The sequence below is a fragment of the Hippocampus comes genome, unplaced genomic scaffold, assembly GCF_001891065.2.
Source record: "Hippocampus comes isolate QL1 unplaced genomic scaffold, H_comes_QL1_v1.1 scaffold7, whole genome shotgun sequence".
NCBI classification, from domain to species: Eukaryota; Metazoa; Chordata; class Actinopteri; order Syngnathiformes; family Syngnathidae; genus Hippocampus; species Hippocampus comes.
The window spans coordinates 4,302,452-4,318,345 of record NW_017842060.1 but is presented as its reverse complement, the minus strand read 5'-3'; the positions used below and the strand labels follow the sequence as shown (position 1 = coordinate 4,318,345).

The window sequence follows — 15,894 nt, the reverse complement described above, 5'->3', positions numbered from 1 at the left end:
GGGGGCGGGCGGTGTGTGACTTTAGAAAGAAACACACACACACACACACACACACACACACACACACACACACACACAGTAGGCCTATGTACAGTGGGGCTTAAGTACAGCCTGAGTGACCTTCGAGGTGACCTTAAAATGTCACAACTCGGTGATGCATGCGTCACATTTTAAATTACTCATGTACAAAAATCCCCTTAAGTCCCATTGAAATGTACTTCAACAGGATATATGTGTGTGTGTGTGTGTGTGTGTGTGTGTGTGTGTGTGTGTGTGTGTGTGTGTGTGTGTGTGTGTGTGTGTGTGAGACACATTCATGTCAAAATCAAAAGGTAAGCAGAGCTGCATTAACCTTTGTCGGCTGCATGGATGAGCGTCAGCTTCTGTTTGATAAAGCAGAATGAGTGGAGCGCCTTTGGCTATGTGTCCGCTTCATGCACCACATGAACGGATCGGCACACTTATTGACAGGTGTCTGAAGTGCTGCCCCCCGAAGTGAAAATGCTTTTCGCTTTCGAAGCCGCTTGCCAAGATGCAATGCCTGATAGCCGTTGTCGTTTGTCACGGTGATGATGGTCGGACTCACCAACGGCCCAAAAAAGTAGGTTGATTTCAGCAAGGCAAGAACTTGCGAGTAAAGTATGCGTAATTCGTTATCTTTGCCGTACTTTCTTAAAACACAATGGAAATGCTTTAAATATATAAAATGTCTCCTTTCTGTGACTTCATTGCTTCATCGCGTCATCTTTCAAGAGCCCCAACTTAGTACATGAAGATGTTGGCCGAATGAAGCAAAAAGCTGAGGTGGGGAAAACAAAACAGCAATTTGTCATTAGCGAGCGAGCGGATTGCGTGTTTGTTTTGGTCACGGCCAGGCGTGTTTGCTGACGCTCTTTTAGCCAGAACCGACGTTTTATGGAGCGTTTCATTAGAGACGCGAACGGCGCAGGCAGCCATCAATCTATCATCCGTCCACCAATCATGTGCGGCCGGGGGCAGGGCTTAGTTGGGGGAGGGGGGTCTGGCAGAGATGGACACTCGGTTGGGAAAAGAAGTGGGGCGGGGGGGCTTAGGGGTCACTCACTCATCACTTGGATGTCGTCCGAGTGTGTGTATGTGTGCGGCTGTGTATGCGTGTCTGTGTGAGACGAGTAAAGGGTCAGGCTTTGGTCACCAGATGGTAAATGTTTGGACTGGACCACAGCAAGCAAGCAGGGGGACAGTCTCTTTTACTCCCCTTGAATCTCGCTTTTCTGGCCGATCGTAGCATGCAGACGCGCACCGTGTGAGCGATGGGTGATAATGGAGCAGACACTAACAAATGCGCACCTCTTGGCTGGAGGCTCACAGGACGCTCGATACCGACTCGCAGGCCCAAGTGCAACACGGCCGAGCGGCGCCGCTTGCTTATGCGTCTCACGTAATCTTTTCTTCAGAAATAATTTGTAAATGGATTTTTTTTTTTTTTAATTTTACATCCGTGTACTTTGACATCACATTCAATACATGATGTCACAATGTGAGGTAACTACATGTCTGCATTATTTATGTATTTTTCTTTTTACAATTTAAGGGGGCGGGGAGGGGGCGCAATGCCAAGTCCAGCTTCCGTTACCATGACGACTAGCTAGCAACTAGTTGAGCCCCGAGTTCCAAAGAAAAACCAAGCGTAAAATACGACGTGCACGTAAGCCCTATTGCATGCAGTACTAGCGTGGATTGTATTTTCACCTGTGGAGGCAGCACTTCATCACCAATCGCCGAATCACACATAGTTCAGCAGATCTGTTTATGTGGTGCATGAAGAAGACGCGCAAAAGAGACCCAAGTATTTGCAAACAAACAATTAATAGTCACTTTTATCTCATGTGTCCAACAAAACTGCGGTCGCAGCTCGACAAAAACCTCGTACCATTCCTATTCCTCACAGCGTGCCACAATCTTTAAACGACGTGTTTACAGGTTTATTTGACTTTGGAATCAGCATAAGTGATTACATTTGATGATGATTTACTGTCTGGTTGAAATTCCCAATCCAAGGATGTTGCAATTTGGTTCATGTGCTCTGAAGCAAAACGGACTTTCATTGGTATATTTCATTCTGTAAAAACATCAACATTGACGTAAACGATGGCCTTGTACAGCTTGATGACGGACAGCGCCACCGAAGGGGGCAGGGGGGCTCACACGGTACAGATTGGATATGGTGATTACCCCCTTGCAACTTTTCAATCATTCAGGTACAGAACCGAACTGTTCTGCTTTGCTTGCTATTCGAGCCGGTTGCGGTTTACACAGAACTGTGCTGGACCTTGTCACCGTGTGTGGCCTTACAATGTGCAGGCTGCTCAGAATATAAGCCCCACTGTTCATGTGGTTATTAAAAACCAATCCCCTGCTACACACACACACACATAGTGCTTCCCTTTCAGTCTCGGAATCAGCGACATAACAATGTTGGCTGGCCAGTGTTACGCGCGGGGGGCCACGGAAGGGAGCAGAGCTGGACCCAGAAAAAGGGGGATTTGGGCCAGGACAACCCAGAGGAGAGGGCGTTTTTGAGCGCCAGTCGACAAATAAAGACATGAGCGATGGACAAGATGGTGAAAATAGAGATGAGAAGTCAGTAAAAGTGGGCGGGGGTGGAAGAAAGTCGTACCAGCAGCCGCGACGCCAATTCAGCACTTTAACAAATCGATGCCCCTTGAGGAGCACCGTCGGCACCCTCACTAAGTGCGAGTGTGTTGCCGCCTGTGGATGTGTGTGTGTGTGTGTGTGTGTGTGTGTGTGTGTGTGCGTGTGTGTGCGTGTGTGTGTGTGTGTGTGTGTGTGTTTGTTGATGGTGTCGGTGTGAGGTCGCAAGTCCACATTAAGGCCCGATAATGTGTTAATTTATAACTCCACCATCGGGCAAGCCGGCCTGATCCATCTGTGTCAGCTGCTAGGCCCGGCGTATTCATCATCCCGAGCCCAGAAATGAGCGCTCCGCCGAGATTAAGCCACTCGCTTGCGCAATTTCTCCTCTTCTTTCTTTTATCTATCGCATCCTTCCACACCCCCTCCGCTACCTCGCCTGCTTTTGGGTCAGGGTGATCAATTAAGCCCTGTCAGGGGCCACTAGAGCCCCCACCCTGCAGACATCACTATCTATCCAGATCCCCCCCAACCCCAGCCCCCGATACCGCCACCTGGCCTGGAGCGCGTGCTGCATGGGTGGTTTCGATTGTGATGATCGGGGACTGAATTACACTCCTTGACTTTTATGAACTTGCACTCTGTTATTGACATAACAGATTGTAGCGTGAAACAATGCAAACGTGTGTGCAAGAATGGGCTTTATTTAAGGGGGCCCCCGGCACGCATAAATCTGCGACGCACAGCCTGGCCTGTCATAACACGTCTGGAGTTGTAATTACCTCCAACAAGGATATTTTCAGTGCCGTTTTTTTTCCACTTTATGTTTTTGACAATAACGCAAAGTGCACATAATTTGATTTTTAAACATTTATTTATTTATTCTTATTTTTATGATAGCTAATGCAGTGGACCAAGTTGGCCCGCAAATGGCAACAATCCACCCATAATTGACGTCCATTATAAGTGCATGAAAGACTTTTTTTTTTTTATCTTTACAATTATTCCAAAAATATTTTTAAAAGAACATAAACAGTTGCAGCTCAGCTCGGGTTCTGACCAGAACAAAGAGATCAGAACATATTACTTTAATCCAGGCTTTTACAGTGGCTCCCAGTCAGCTTCAGAATACATTTTACAATTCTGCAACTGGTCTACAATCACCAAACGGGTCGGCTCCTGAAGACATTAAAGAAATGCGAAGTGAATAAGAACACAGTTCGGCTCTGAGGTCTCAATTAGTGGAGCCCAGGGTTCAAATCAAACGTGGTGAAGCAGCATTTGGTTGTTATGCTGCACACAAGTGGAATAAGCTGCAAACAGAAGTACAGTCCCCCCACCTCAGCCCCAAGTATAAATACTTTTAAATGCGGGTTATAAAAAAATCTATACTTTTTTGATACCTTTGATTTAGGACTTTTCAGTATTAAACTCAATTTCACTGTCAATCATTTTAGAAAGCTACTTTTTCATTTCTTTCAGCAAAAATCTTTGAAAACACCATGCAGAATTTCCGCGCCGAGTGCTTTGTCGGCTTTGCGCGGGTGGCTCATAAACACCCAGGGGGGGGGGGGGGGGGGGGGGGTTGATCAATACTCACACTCTCGATTCAATTTCACCACATCGCCATCAGTGCACACAAACATGGGCGAGTGCGCCCGCGTGAGCCGACTTGACGCGAAACGACGTTGCCAGACACGGCCGGTGTTCCTTTTTATATGCGCCTGTCCGAGGCAAGGGGGGGGTTGGTACGCTGGAAACCGGCGGCGGTCGCGGGGAGTGAGACGAAGGAAAGACAAGCTGGGAATTCTACCTTTAAAGTGTCCGCGAGTCATCAGGAACGGAGAAAGGGAATCTGCCCATTAAGACTAAGTGGATATGTATTAGATCATGGAGGTAAGGAGGTGGCCATTTACCATCAGTGCAACTCACAAACAAGCCTGCTTGGACCCTGGAGTGTTTTATTAGGCTCGGGCAACTAACTTTCTCTCGCAAACTTTGCCGTTTCGTTTTTCACCACAACAGCGTCACGAAGGATCGTGGCAGCGGGGTCCCCGGAATAAAAAGTCGCATTTGAAGACGGTGAATTGGGACGTGTCGTTTTGGCATTTTGTTCGTTAGAGGTCTTGATAGTGACAGCAGTAAAAATAAAAGATATTTTAAACGTAAAAGAAGGACATATTTGAAGGAATCTTTCTCTCAAAACAGCCTGTTTATATTGTAACTGCAACTTTTGAGTGCCTTACTGCGCTGTGTCCTAAACAGCATCGTTTTGGCAATTTATTGACAGGGGAAAAAAAAAAAAGTGACGGAAACCCTGTTTGACGGCATTTGTGTCCTTGAAATGCAGCCCCTGAGTTGAGCTTGCAGTCAAAGAAGCTTAAAAAGGTGTCGAAGTAGACATTTTATACACGTTCACAATGGTGATGATGACTTCGGATACGGCCTTCGCAGACAAGCACTTGTTAGTGTCTGCATATTAGAGCGTTCCCGGTCATTTTTTCATGTTTTAAAAACACCCATTTTTCCTTTATGGCTGGCGCGTCGGCGAACTGTGTCTCCTTTGGGAGCTTTGTGCGGAGGACATGTGTGCCTGGGACGTCACCTCAGTCAGAGTGAAGGCCATTAAAAGACCATCAAGAGTCACCGCCCAGTCCTGTGAGATCAAACAAACCCTTTGGCCTCTTTCTCTACACACACACACACACACACACTCGTGCTTATCACTGCGGTACAGTTAATCCTTCCTCCTCCCTTCCATCGTTGCATCCCTCTGGAGGGAGTCAAAAGGGGGGGGGGCCTCCGCCGAAGGCTAAAAAGGAGGGGGCACGTTTGCCACTTGTGCTTGCGACACATAATATGGAGCCGCAATCAACTTTGGCTCATCCTTGGGAACCGCCACTGCGGGGAAATGGAGGGGTGACGGTGGGCGGGAGGCTACAGAAAGGAGCGGCGTTGGGGCTTGGGGGTGGGGCTAAATTAACACTTGACATTCAATACGGTCAGGTCCTTAATTGGCCGGGGCCTTCCTGAGAAGGCAATTTTCTATTCCCCAAACTGCGCCCGTGCTGCGCCGTGTGCCTCTGTCATCTGTGTGTGTGTGTGTGTGTGTGTGTGTGTGTGTGTGTGTGTGTGTGTGTGTGTGTGTGTGTGTGCCCGAGATTGACTAAGACAATAGCCACTTTGACTGTCGACGCTGGCGTTTTCACGCATTTTTCCCGGCTCGCTGCCTTGCGCGTAAGCCACCCAAGCGGAATGTGAGGCGACGTTAACGTTAACCGGCGAATTTGTCGGCTTCTGATGTAGCACCACGAGCGGGACGGAGCGCGCTCGAGTTGGAAATGCTTTACACTGGCACAAAGGCAGCTTTAGAATGGACTTTAAATTTCTGATCCTGCTCCATAAATCACCGGATGGGTTAAGGTCCTGAACACGTTACGATACTAATACGATATAAACCCAGTAGGGCTCTGCGGTCGCGTCAGTTAGTGGAGCTCAGAGTTCAAAACAAACACGGTGAAGCAGCATTTAGCTGTTATGCTGGTGAGCCTCATTAAGTTGCATTGTGTATGAAATATGCGAAATAATTTTTTTTTTTAAACGTTAGCGTGTCACGAGACTCACGACACGCATCGCAATTTATCGCCATCATGCCGATGTCACCCTGCATGTGACAATGTGAATGCGCAAAGCCGCCGCGGCAGTTGGAAAAATTTCACCGTGTTCCTTCTGAAAGGGACAGACGAGTGACCATTATTCCTCCGATGCGGCAGTTTGGCTCGAAGGCAGCGTGAAAGTCATTTCCCCGTCGCGTCACAAAAAATTGCGCAACTTGTCTTTCAATGCCAGCAGGTGTGAGATGATCGTTTTACAAAAGGGGCTTTTCCAAATCTTCAGATGTACGCGGAGGTTCGGCTTCCAAAGTGTATCAGAGTCTGGAATGTCTGAAGTTGAACACCTGAAACTCACTGATTCAAAACCTGTTGCGTTAAAAGCATTTGTGGCAGTTAGTCATGTAATTATCTGAAGGCAGAAAGCCGCAGCGGCTACGGGAACAACCAGCACTCGGTCTGCAAGGGACAAGCGACATCTGATGCTTCAATTCGCCATGACGGCGGTGTGAAAGTGGCTTTAGGGTGTTTGCATATATCTGCCGGAGTGCGTTTAGGAGGGGGGGGGGTCTCTTGTGGGCAGGGCCCCCCCATTCCTTGCTCTAATGAGGCCAGATGAATTAGTCCAATGGGCTCTCCATCGCCCTTTTTCCCCCCCCTCACCCATCAACCTCACTGCTGCTTGTGGACACACGCACACCTCAACGTTGAACCACTTTCAACCACTTCCTGTTCCTGTTTTTTTTTTTTTTTTTTTTTTTCCAGGCTGCCCAGACTCACCCTTGCACTTCCCCGCAGCTCTAGTTACACTTGATGTTATTACAGCTTTCAACCTGAGAGGTATTAGGCTTCCTTGAACAGATCTGACAGCATTTACAACACGGGGCGAGTCGACGCCTCTAATCGCCTCTGTGACTTCAGCCTATTACCAATTGATCCCCCCCTTTCCCCCCCGCCCCCTCCTCCGGCAGACCTTCGACCTCCTCCTCCTCGCTTTCTCGCCCGTGTCCTTAATGCGCTTTTGCACATCCTTAAGTGTCATTCCGCCGCAGAGAGCGAGCACTTGTTTTGCCTGCCATCCTTATTGATGTCAGCGCTTTTAAATCACAGCAACCAACGTTGATCTTTACCACCCTGGCCTCCTTTCAAGCTGCGGCGAATTTACGAGGCCCCGACAGAGGGGCGAAATACCTGAGGAGAAGTCGCCGTTTTGCAAAGATTCATCAACAAGGAAAACAAAAGTGTTTTTTTTTTTTGTTTTGTTTTTTTCAGAGGGGGTTGGGGAGGCAGAGTGGGTGGAAGAAAAACATATCAAATAGATTAAATGGCATGAAATATTAAAGGCTAGTCCGAGTCACGCTCGTCACGGAATGAGACGGCGCTGCAGCCATCCACTTCACGGCTGAGTGTTTCCCAACAATGGAAGAGGCAGGTCAGGCCATTTACCGAGAAAACATCAACATCAAGTGTGTGTCTGTGTGTGTGTGTGTGTGTGTGTGTGTGTGTGTGTGTGTGTGTGTGTGTGTGTGTGTGTGTGTGTGAGTGAGTGAACAAAACACCTCTTTTTCCTTTTAACACACAAACAAAATTTCCCATTTAGGCCCAGACAAGGTTTTTCACTTTGCCCCGCTGTTCCGTTGCTCCGATCACACAATGAATGTCACGAGACTGGTTGGAGAGGGGAAGGGGGGAGGGTCCGCTGACCCCACGGCCCCAACACCAACATGGGATTATACAAGACTTCATTGGAGGTATAGAAAGTGCGTATGACAACACATATGCCCCCCCCCCCGCGCGCGCACACACACACACACACACACACACACACACACACACACACACACACACACACACACACACACAAAGTCACCCGGCTCAAAAAACACGAGCCGCAGGACGCCGACGCGACTTGCGTTTAACAGCGGCCATTAAACGTCATTAATCCAGCAGTGCAAACATGGCAAACAAATGCTTACACATGTTGTAACAAAACCAAAAAGTAGCTAATGAGACGCCATGTGCGCAAAAAAAGAAAAAGAAAAAAAAAGTAGTTTGTGCAAAAAGGTTATCTTTGCCTTTGGGAGGGAATCGTCCGTGCATGTGTGTGTTGGCAACGTGCCGACCACGGCCTGTACCACGAGCCTCCCTTCTCCAAAAACCTCCCTTGAAAAAAATCCTCCTTGGGCCTCTGGCCATCACATCTCCATTGCAAGTTAAAAAGAAAAAGAAAGGAAGAAAAAAACAGGAGCAAGAAAGGGCACGTGAAGAGACGCGACCGAAAATGTTTTCACATCATAATTTGGATAATTGCCGTGTAGAAAGCACTGGCAAAAATAAAAAATAAAAAAACACAATCACGTGAGTCCTCAGCAAAAATGGCTGTCATTACCGCCACGACCGTAAATAAACGTCATGATGATGATGATTTTGAGCAACAATAATAATAATAATAATAGCAATCCAGCCCGAGTGCTCCCCCCCCCCCCCAACAGTGGCGGCATTAGTCACATGGACAACAAGACAAATGAAAGCTTCAGTGCCTTGAGAGCTCTCTTGCCACTGCTGATGGGGCAAATTGGCAGCCAGCAGACAAGCGTCCTTTAAGAAACACATAATAATTAAAAAAAAAAAAAAAAAAAAGAGAAAGCAAAAGACTTGCCCGTCACTGGCCCAGCTCCAGAAGAGAACAAAATAACAGGAGTTGAGGAATAACAGGAAAAGGGAGAAGCCGGCGCGAAAGTATGGCCCGGGTTCCTGTCACTTAACGCGGGTCACGAGCCGTGTCACCTTCGTCTCAGACGTGCGCTCACGCCTCCCCAAGCGCCGACGCGGGAACGCACGCGTTTCCTGTCGAAAATATTCCACGAGCGCCCCCAACCCCACCCCCACCCTGGTCGCAGAGTGCATGTTGACCTGCTGGCACTGAGGCACACAAATACACACATAGCTCTGTGTGTGTGTGTGTGTGTGTGTGTGTGTGTGTGTGTGTGTGTGTGTGTGTGTGTGTGTGTGTGTGTGTGGGTGGGTGTTTGTGGGGCTCATTAGCCTGCAGCAGGGTGGTGACATCCTGAGCGACACACACACACACACACACACACACACACACACACACACACACACACACACACACACACACACACACACTTTCTCCTCACATGGGTGACTTCTTTCAGCGCAGGAAAAGCCAACTAAGCAACGTAGGCCTTTAGACAGTCACCCTGAAGTTCAAGAAGCCAATAGAGTTCCGATCAGTCCCTTTCAAAGATGGTTTTACTTCGCATTTTCATCAGTTATTTAAATGCCACCGAGCAAGTTCGTTGAAATAATCGGACATGTCACACTTCGAGAAAAAAAAAAAAATTAAAAAAAGCCCTGCTAAGTGATTGATTCAATAGGTAAGATTTTTTTTTCAATTATTTCACTCAATTATTTTTAGCTCTTGCCGTGAATTTTTTTTCAAGCAAACACAAGCGATAAATTCATTTGTATTACAATAAGCAGTATCTGATTTATTGTCCAGAAAGGTTTTGCTCTTGAGCTTATGCTAAAATGAAGGCAGATGAATCATGAATTTATATGAAATACAGCTTATTCATCTACTTTAGAGTTAGAGCTCGTCTATTCCACATTTTGGCTTGCGGTCTTTTAAGTGTTCAATACGGGTGACTTCATCAAGTCGAGTCATAAATCAGATGACAACAATAACACACCACCAATATGTGACTTTATCGCTTCAAAAGTTCATGTTTCAGGAAAAAAAAAAACATACAATCATCTCATATTTTTGTCGACATTGAAGAGATGCAAAAATATTGACAAATTCTCGCCATTGGGTGTTCAGTCCCAACGTGGCGGGCAAAATCAGCAGCACACTCGGGCCCGCCGTACACCGAGCGACGCTGTTGACCGAGCTGAACAGATGCGAACGAACGACCGTCGACGACACACACGAGCACAGCATGTGATTGACCTTCGCACACATAGGTGGCGCGCTGCAATTAAAACAATAAAATAAAATCCAGTGTCACGAGGAAAAAATTTTACCGTACAGTTTTCATTTCTGTTGAACCACAAACAACATGACGCGATTGTTCAAGAGGAGGCAAACTGCACTGGCTGCACAGCCAACAAGTCAAGGAAAAAAGTGTCGAGCCATTCGTTGACTGCACTCATGTGGTTCAATGACGGAGACTCTCCACACTTTGCTTGAGCCACAGGTTCCATGTGAAATTATAAATATAATTAAGTATTCTTGTAAAATAGGATTTTTTTAAACTGTATTGTATAGCTTAGCGGTGACTCGCCGCGTCTCGCTTTATACTGGGAAAGCTCGGACGGGGCATTTTAAAACTGCTGTTTCATCTGCGACTTTGCGATCCAGTTGCCCACCCATAGATGCCAAACCCCGCACGTTGCGTGACACTTAAGTCGCATTTGGGCTTCAAAACCCAAATGGGTGATTCCCCATCTCACTCCACACTCGGCTCGCCCCAATTCATTCATTCGTTCGGCCTTGACGCATCTTTTCCAGAAGGGAAAGGGAGTTTGTCGTCACTTGTTGACGTTTTTTGTGGATGGCCGCTGACATTTGCGGAAAAAGGGAACGTAGATGAACGTCCATCATCATAATATGGTGACGCAACCTCGCCAGGACCGGGATGGTAGCGTGACATCACACACGATCAGAATCATGCATTTGGTCCGGAGAACATTCGACAGTCCGCATCCCTGAAATTCCTAACCAGGCTTATCTGCACTGACCAAGATGTAGGGCACTAGATGTTGAGGGACGGCTTCAAGTTCAAATTTTCCGACTCAAAGCATAAAAACAAACCACAATACGATATTTATGCAGGGACGATTGAAGTTTGCGATTTTTAACCAAGTCATTCTTGAACCGAATTAAACCAGTGAGGGGGAAAAAAAAAAAAAGCCTCAAAAACAATCAAGCCACAAATGCTCAGAATATCAAAACAGAACACATGCGGTCCTATTAAACGTGGGCGTGAACTCTCGAGCAACAATAACACAAACGCATGCAAACCGAGTCGCCGCCGCTGATGGCACTAATGGACCACCATTTTTTTTTTTTTTTTAACATTTCGTGGCCACTGCATAACTGCGTGGTAAAGCCTCAATTGAGCCTGTTGTGTGCGTTTGGGCTGTTTTGTTAAGATTGACCTCGATTGAGGAAAGGGGTTGAGACTGATAGAAAAGGAAGTAAAAGACGAATGTGTGATCGACAGAAGAAGAAAGCCAGCAAAAGGGTGGAGGGGGGTTAAGAGAGGGGGGGGGCAGTATGTCATTTTCTTGCAAAAATCTCCTCTTTCACCTCACTGCTCTCTTCCAGCTCCTCCAGCCAAGGCCAGCCAAGAGACACTTCACCTCGCACCCGCACACACATGGATTCCCGGCCAACACACACACACATACACACACACACACACACACACACACACACACTCAACCATACACTCTTCATGCACGCTCACCTCTACCATACACACCCACTCCGGCAACTGGCACAAGAGTATTTAGCCACCCACTCAGAAAAATAAATGGCAAGAGCAACAGACACAAACCGGGTGTCAGCGTAGATTCATAGGCACACCCACACACACACACACACACACACTCACCCATACACTCTTCATGCACGCTCACCTCTACCATACTCACCCACTCCGGCAACTGGCACAAGAGTATTTAGCCCCCCACTCAGAAAAATAAATGGCAAGAGTAACAGACACACACCGGGTGTCAGCGTAGATTCATAGGCACACACACACACACACACACACTCACCCATACACTCTTCATGCACGCTCACCTCTACCATACTCACCCACTCCGGCAACTGGCACAAGAGTATTTAGCCCCCCACTCAGAAAAATAAATGGCAAGAGTAACAGACACACACCGGGTGTCAGCGTAGATTCATAGGCACACACACACACACACACACACTCACCCATACACTCTTCATGCACGCTCACCTCTACCATACTCACCCACTCCGGCAACTGGCACAAGAGTATTTAGCCCCCCACTCAGAAAAATAAATGGCAAGAGTAACAGACACACACCGGGTGTCAGCGTAGATTCATAGGCACACACACACACACACACACACACGCACAAACAAATGCACACACTTGACACCAGATACGTATCAGCATCCCATATGCTCGCGTGCAACGACCCATCAAAGTCCGATATGGAAATAATAACACGCGCACACAATCAAGTGTGGGTAATTCTGCACATGTGCATGAAATCTCTGCCGCTCACTCCCGAGAATGCATATGCAGCACATATGCAACATGCACACACACACAACCACACACACACACCCTCATGTTGTGAGTGTATCAACGTGTTAATAGGCACATTATCACTTCCTGATCTGCTCCAAAGAGATTAATGTCATCTTCTTGAAGGCATTTCCGAGACGGCGTCACAATGTACACATAGAGAGAGGATAAAATGGGAAGTTAGGGAGTAGAGTTACATAAAATTCTGATTGTTTAAAAAAAAATCAAATAAATCAGGATGGAAAAAAAATGTCTGCTTATCCGATGCATTAAAAATATATATTTTTTTGTTTTTCCTAATACACACACAAAAAAAAAATCCCTACAAAGGCATTTCCAAACTAACGATTCGACTCTAAAAATAAGAACAAATTGTCCGAATGTTATGTGTGATGATGTTGGATTAATTTGCTTTATTTTGATGACACTCTCTCTCACTGATTTTGCTAGTCAAATTGAAAACGCTTTATTCACTCAATTGCAATCTAATTTTTTTTTTGTATGGCTTAAAAAAACATGCGTAAAACCATGAGTGATTTTGCATGTTACTATACACTATTGATTGTGTGTGTGTGTGTGTGTGTGTGTGTGTGTGTGCCAAAATGTTCTATGCAGCCCCAGGAGTCCAAAGCGAGCATTATGCTGAAAATTGCATATGTGGAATCGGAATGAAGGAGCAAAATGCAGCCATTTTCGCCCGTCACAGGAAGGGGGGGGGGGGGGCGCCGGGGGGTACTGCTGCTTGAGTTTTAAGTAGGGGGCGTGGGGGGGGGGTGAAACAGTACCTCGTCGAGGTCTCGGCCCATAGTCGACCTGTCGCACTTGATAGGAAGCCGCGTTACAGCACCCTTGCAAGGAGAGAAGGGGAGACGCTTTTTTAGAGATAAAGCGTGCACGCGCGCGCACGCTCACACTTGCACACGCGCGCTCACGGGAGTGTGTTTTTACGGTGTTGCTCAAATGGTGCTCACTTTGCCGCAGAGGCCGCCTGCGGCTTTGCGCAAAAGCGCAGCGGTGCGGTCCTTAATGGGCCCCCCCCAAAAAAAAAAAAAAAAGCGGTTGGTTGTAAACTTTGCAAGAAGTCGATTTTTTTTTCTTTCCGTAACCATTTAACGACCGCAACGAGGGAAAATAATCGATCCTCGTCATTTAAATGTTTGTCTTTCCCTTCTTGCCTCCGTCAAATAATTATTTTCTCCGTTTTATTCAACGCATTTTTTCGCCTTTTCGGAATGCAATCGAAGCCGATTTATTGATTTGAGGCAAGATGAGCACTTCTTCAGGAGGCTCTTGTGCGGCCTTTTTTTTTTTTTTTTTTTTAAGAACTCAACCATAATGTGTCAAAATCTTTTTTCTCAAGCCTAAATAAGGATGATCGATTTAAAGTATAACATAAATGAAAGATCTAAACGTTCTTGTTGTTTTTTTCCCCAAGAAAATAAATTAACACGTTTCCAAAATGTTTTTCTATGAATTTGAAATGTGTCAAATAAAGACGGCGTTTAAAAATATATTTCCCACACTAAATCCAGTCTGAATTTGAACATCTCTTGCTCATCTTTCCGAACGCCACCGATCTCCCCTGTTGATTTGTGCCACGAATAATTTGCCTCAAATAATGTGACGTCGCTCGTTTAATTTTTTTTCCTTCCAAACACTTTCTACTTTTCTCCTCGACAAGATATTTATAATTTTTATTCGTGTTTCATCCTACTTTGAAAGGGCATTTCCCTTGCAAATTTCCGCAATTTACGCACGTCTTAAAATATGATTGAAGGCCCCTACGGACGACAAAAACGAATCCTCCTCTCTCCTTGGCCTCCCCCCCCCCTTTCCTCCATTTCTCCTTTTTTTTCAAACGTCTTTGTCAACAGCCCAGGGTGCTGCCCATCACTAAGTCTTTATTATCAAATAAAAATCACCGAGTATGGCAAGGCAAATTAACAGAAAGGAAGGCGATTGTGACAAAGCAACCAGTTGAACGAAACCCCCGAAAAAACCGCCATGGACGCGAATTAGGGGGGCTCATTTGGAAGTGCTTGTCCACGGGACCCTAATCCACCTGACCCCCCTCATCCGTATGCAGCATTCTTAATTCCAGTAAAAAAAAAAAAAGCATTCTGATACATCGCAGCAGCTTTACGAAATATGTTCAATATGCACCATTTAAATAGTGTTCACCTAAACGGGATTTTAAACGAAACCCCCCCGCTGCTACTCGAAAGTTTCTCCCACTTTTGCACCTCACGTGCTTGTTGCGCAACCGTGACAGCGTGTGCCTGGTACCGGGAGCATCGCAGGTCCCGTTATGATGTACTGCAAGCCAACAAGCATCCTCTCTATCTTTACTGTCTCCCCCTCACACACACGCACGCACACGCACACATGCACACGCCCGCACACAACCGTTTCGTCCCCTTTCATAGCCACCCGAAACTTCACTTAAAAACCTCAGCGAAATAAAACAAACAACCGATTTTCTCACCAACTAATAAAGTAGAAACTTAAACGAGGAGTTCGAAACACCCGCGGGAGGCAAGCAAAAATATCGGGGACGTACGGCGGTGCTTCACACCGCCTCCATCCTCCGACCACCGGACAGCCGGTGCTCGCTCGCTCGCTCGCGGCTCCTCCGCGCTCACGTCGCCGCGCTGGGAGCTCCCTGCCCCCGGCCACGTGAAGTCAAACATCCCGCTCCGAAACATGGAGGTTTTACAAGTCCAAGCAATGTCACTTCAAAGCAACCATCGACTCCACGTGATCCATCCCGTTCGATGGATTTTGCATTTTCCATATTTTTTTACACAGTTTTTAATGTTTTGTATGCATCAGTTGTGAAATAACCCACCAGCAGGAGTTCAGAGTTTCACACTCCCCCCCCCCCCACAACCATTTAACATTGGGACAACCGCAGTGTTGTGAGGTAGAAGATGAGGGATTTGGGGGGGGGGGGTCATACCTGCTGGGACATTCTGTAGAGGAGGTTGCCGTCAGTGCTCTGCTGTTGCCATGTCCCCATGAAGCCCGGCTGCTCAGCACTAGGCGGTCTGGTGCTGAACTGCATGGAGCTCTCGCCCGCTCCGCCGGCGCCCACACCGCCGCTGCGACTACTGGAGGGCTCGCTCTCGGGGCCGGCGGCGGCTCCGTGGTCAGCCTTGGCTGCAGCAGGCTGAGGAGGAGGCGGCGTGCTGGGCGTCTCCGGGTCACTGCTCGTGGTCGTGGTGGTGGCGGTGGCGACGGTGGGCTCCTGTGGGGCTGTGTGGCGCTCACTGCTGCCTCTCACATCTGCCTCCTTGGACTTGATGGAGAGAGAGAAAGGAGGAGGAGGAGGAGGG

The 15,894-nt window shown here is 47.2% G+C and overlaps 1 protein-coding gene across 3 annotated transcripts in view; it reads right to left on the bottom strand.

The window, feature by feature from the left end:
• Positions 1 to 15,894, bottom strand: part of bnc2 (basonuclin zinc finger protein 2) — a 173,207-nt gene that overhangs the window by 87,705 nt on the left and 69,608 nt on the right. For all 3 annotated transcript variants that reach the window (XM_019862125.1, XM_019862123.1, XM_019862124.1), the window contains exon 2: positions 15,519 to 15,857. In XM_019862125.1, the coding sequence (XP_019717684.1) occupies positions 15,519 to 15,857 (339 nt within the window). The remainder of the gene's footprint in view (positions 1 to 15,518; positions 15,858 to 15,894) is intronic.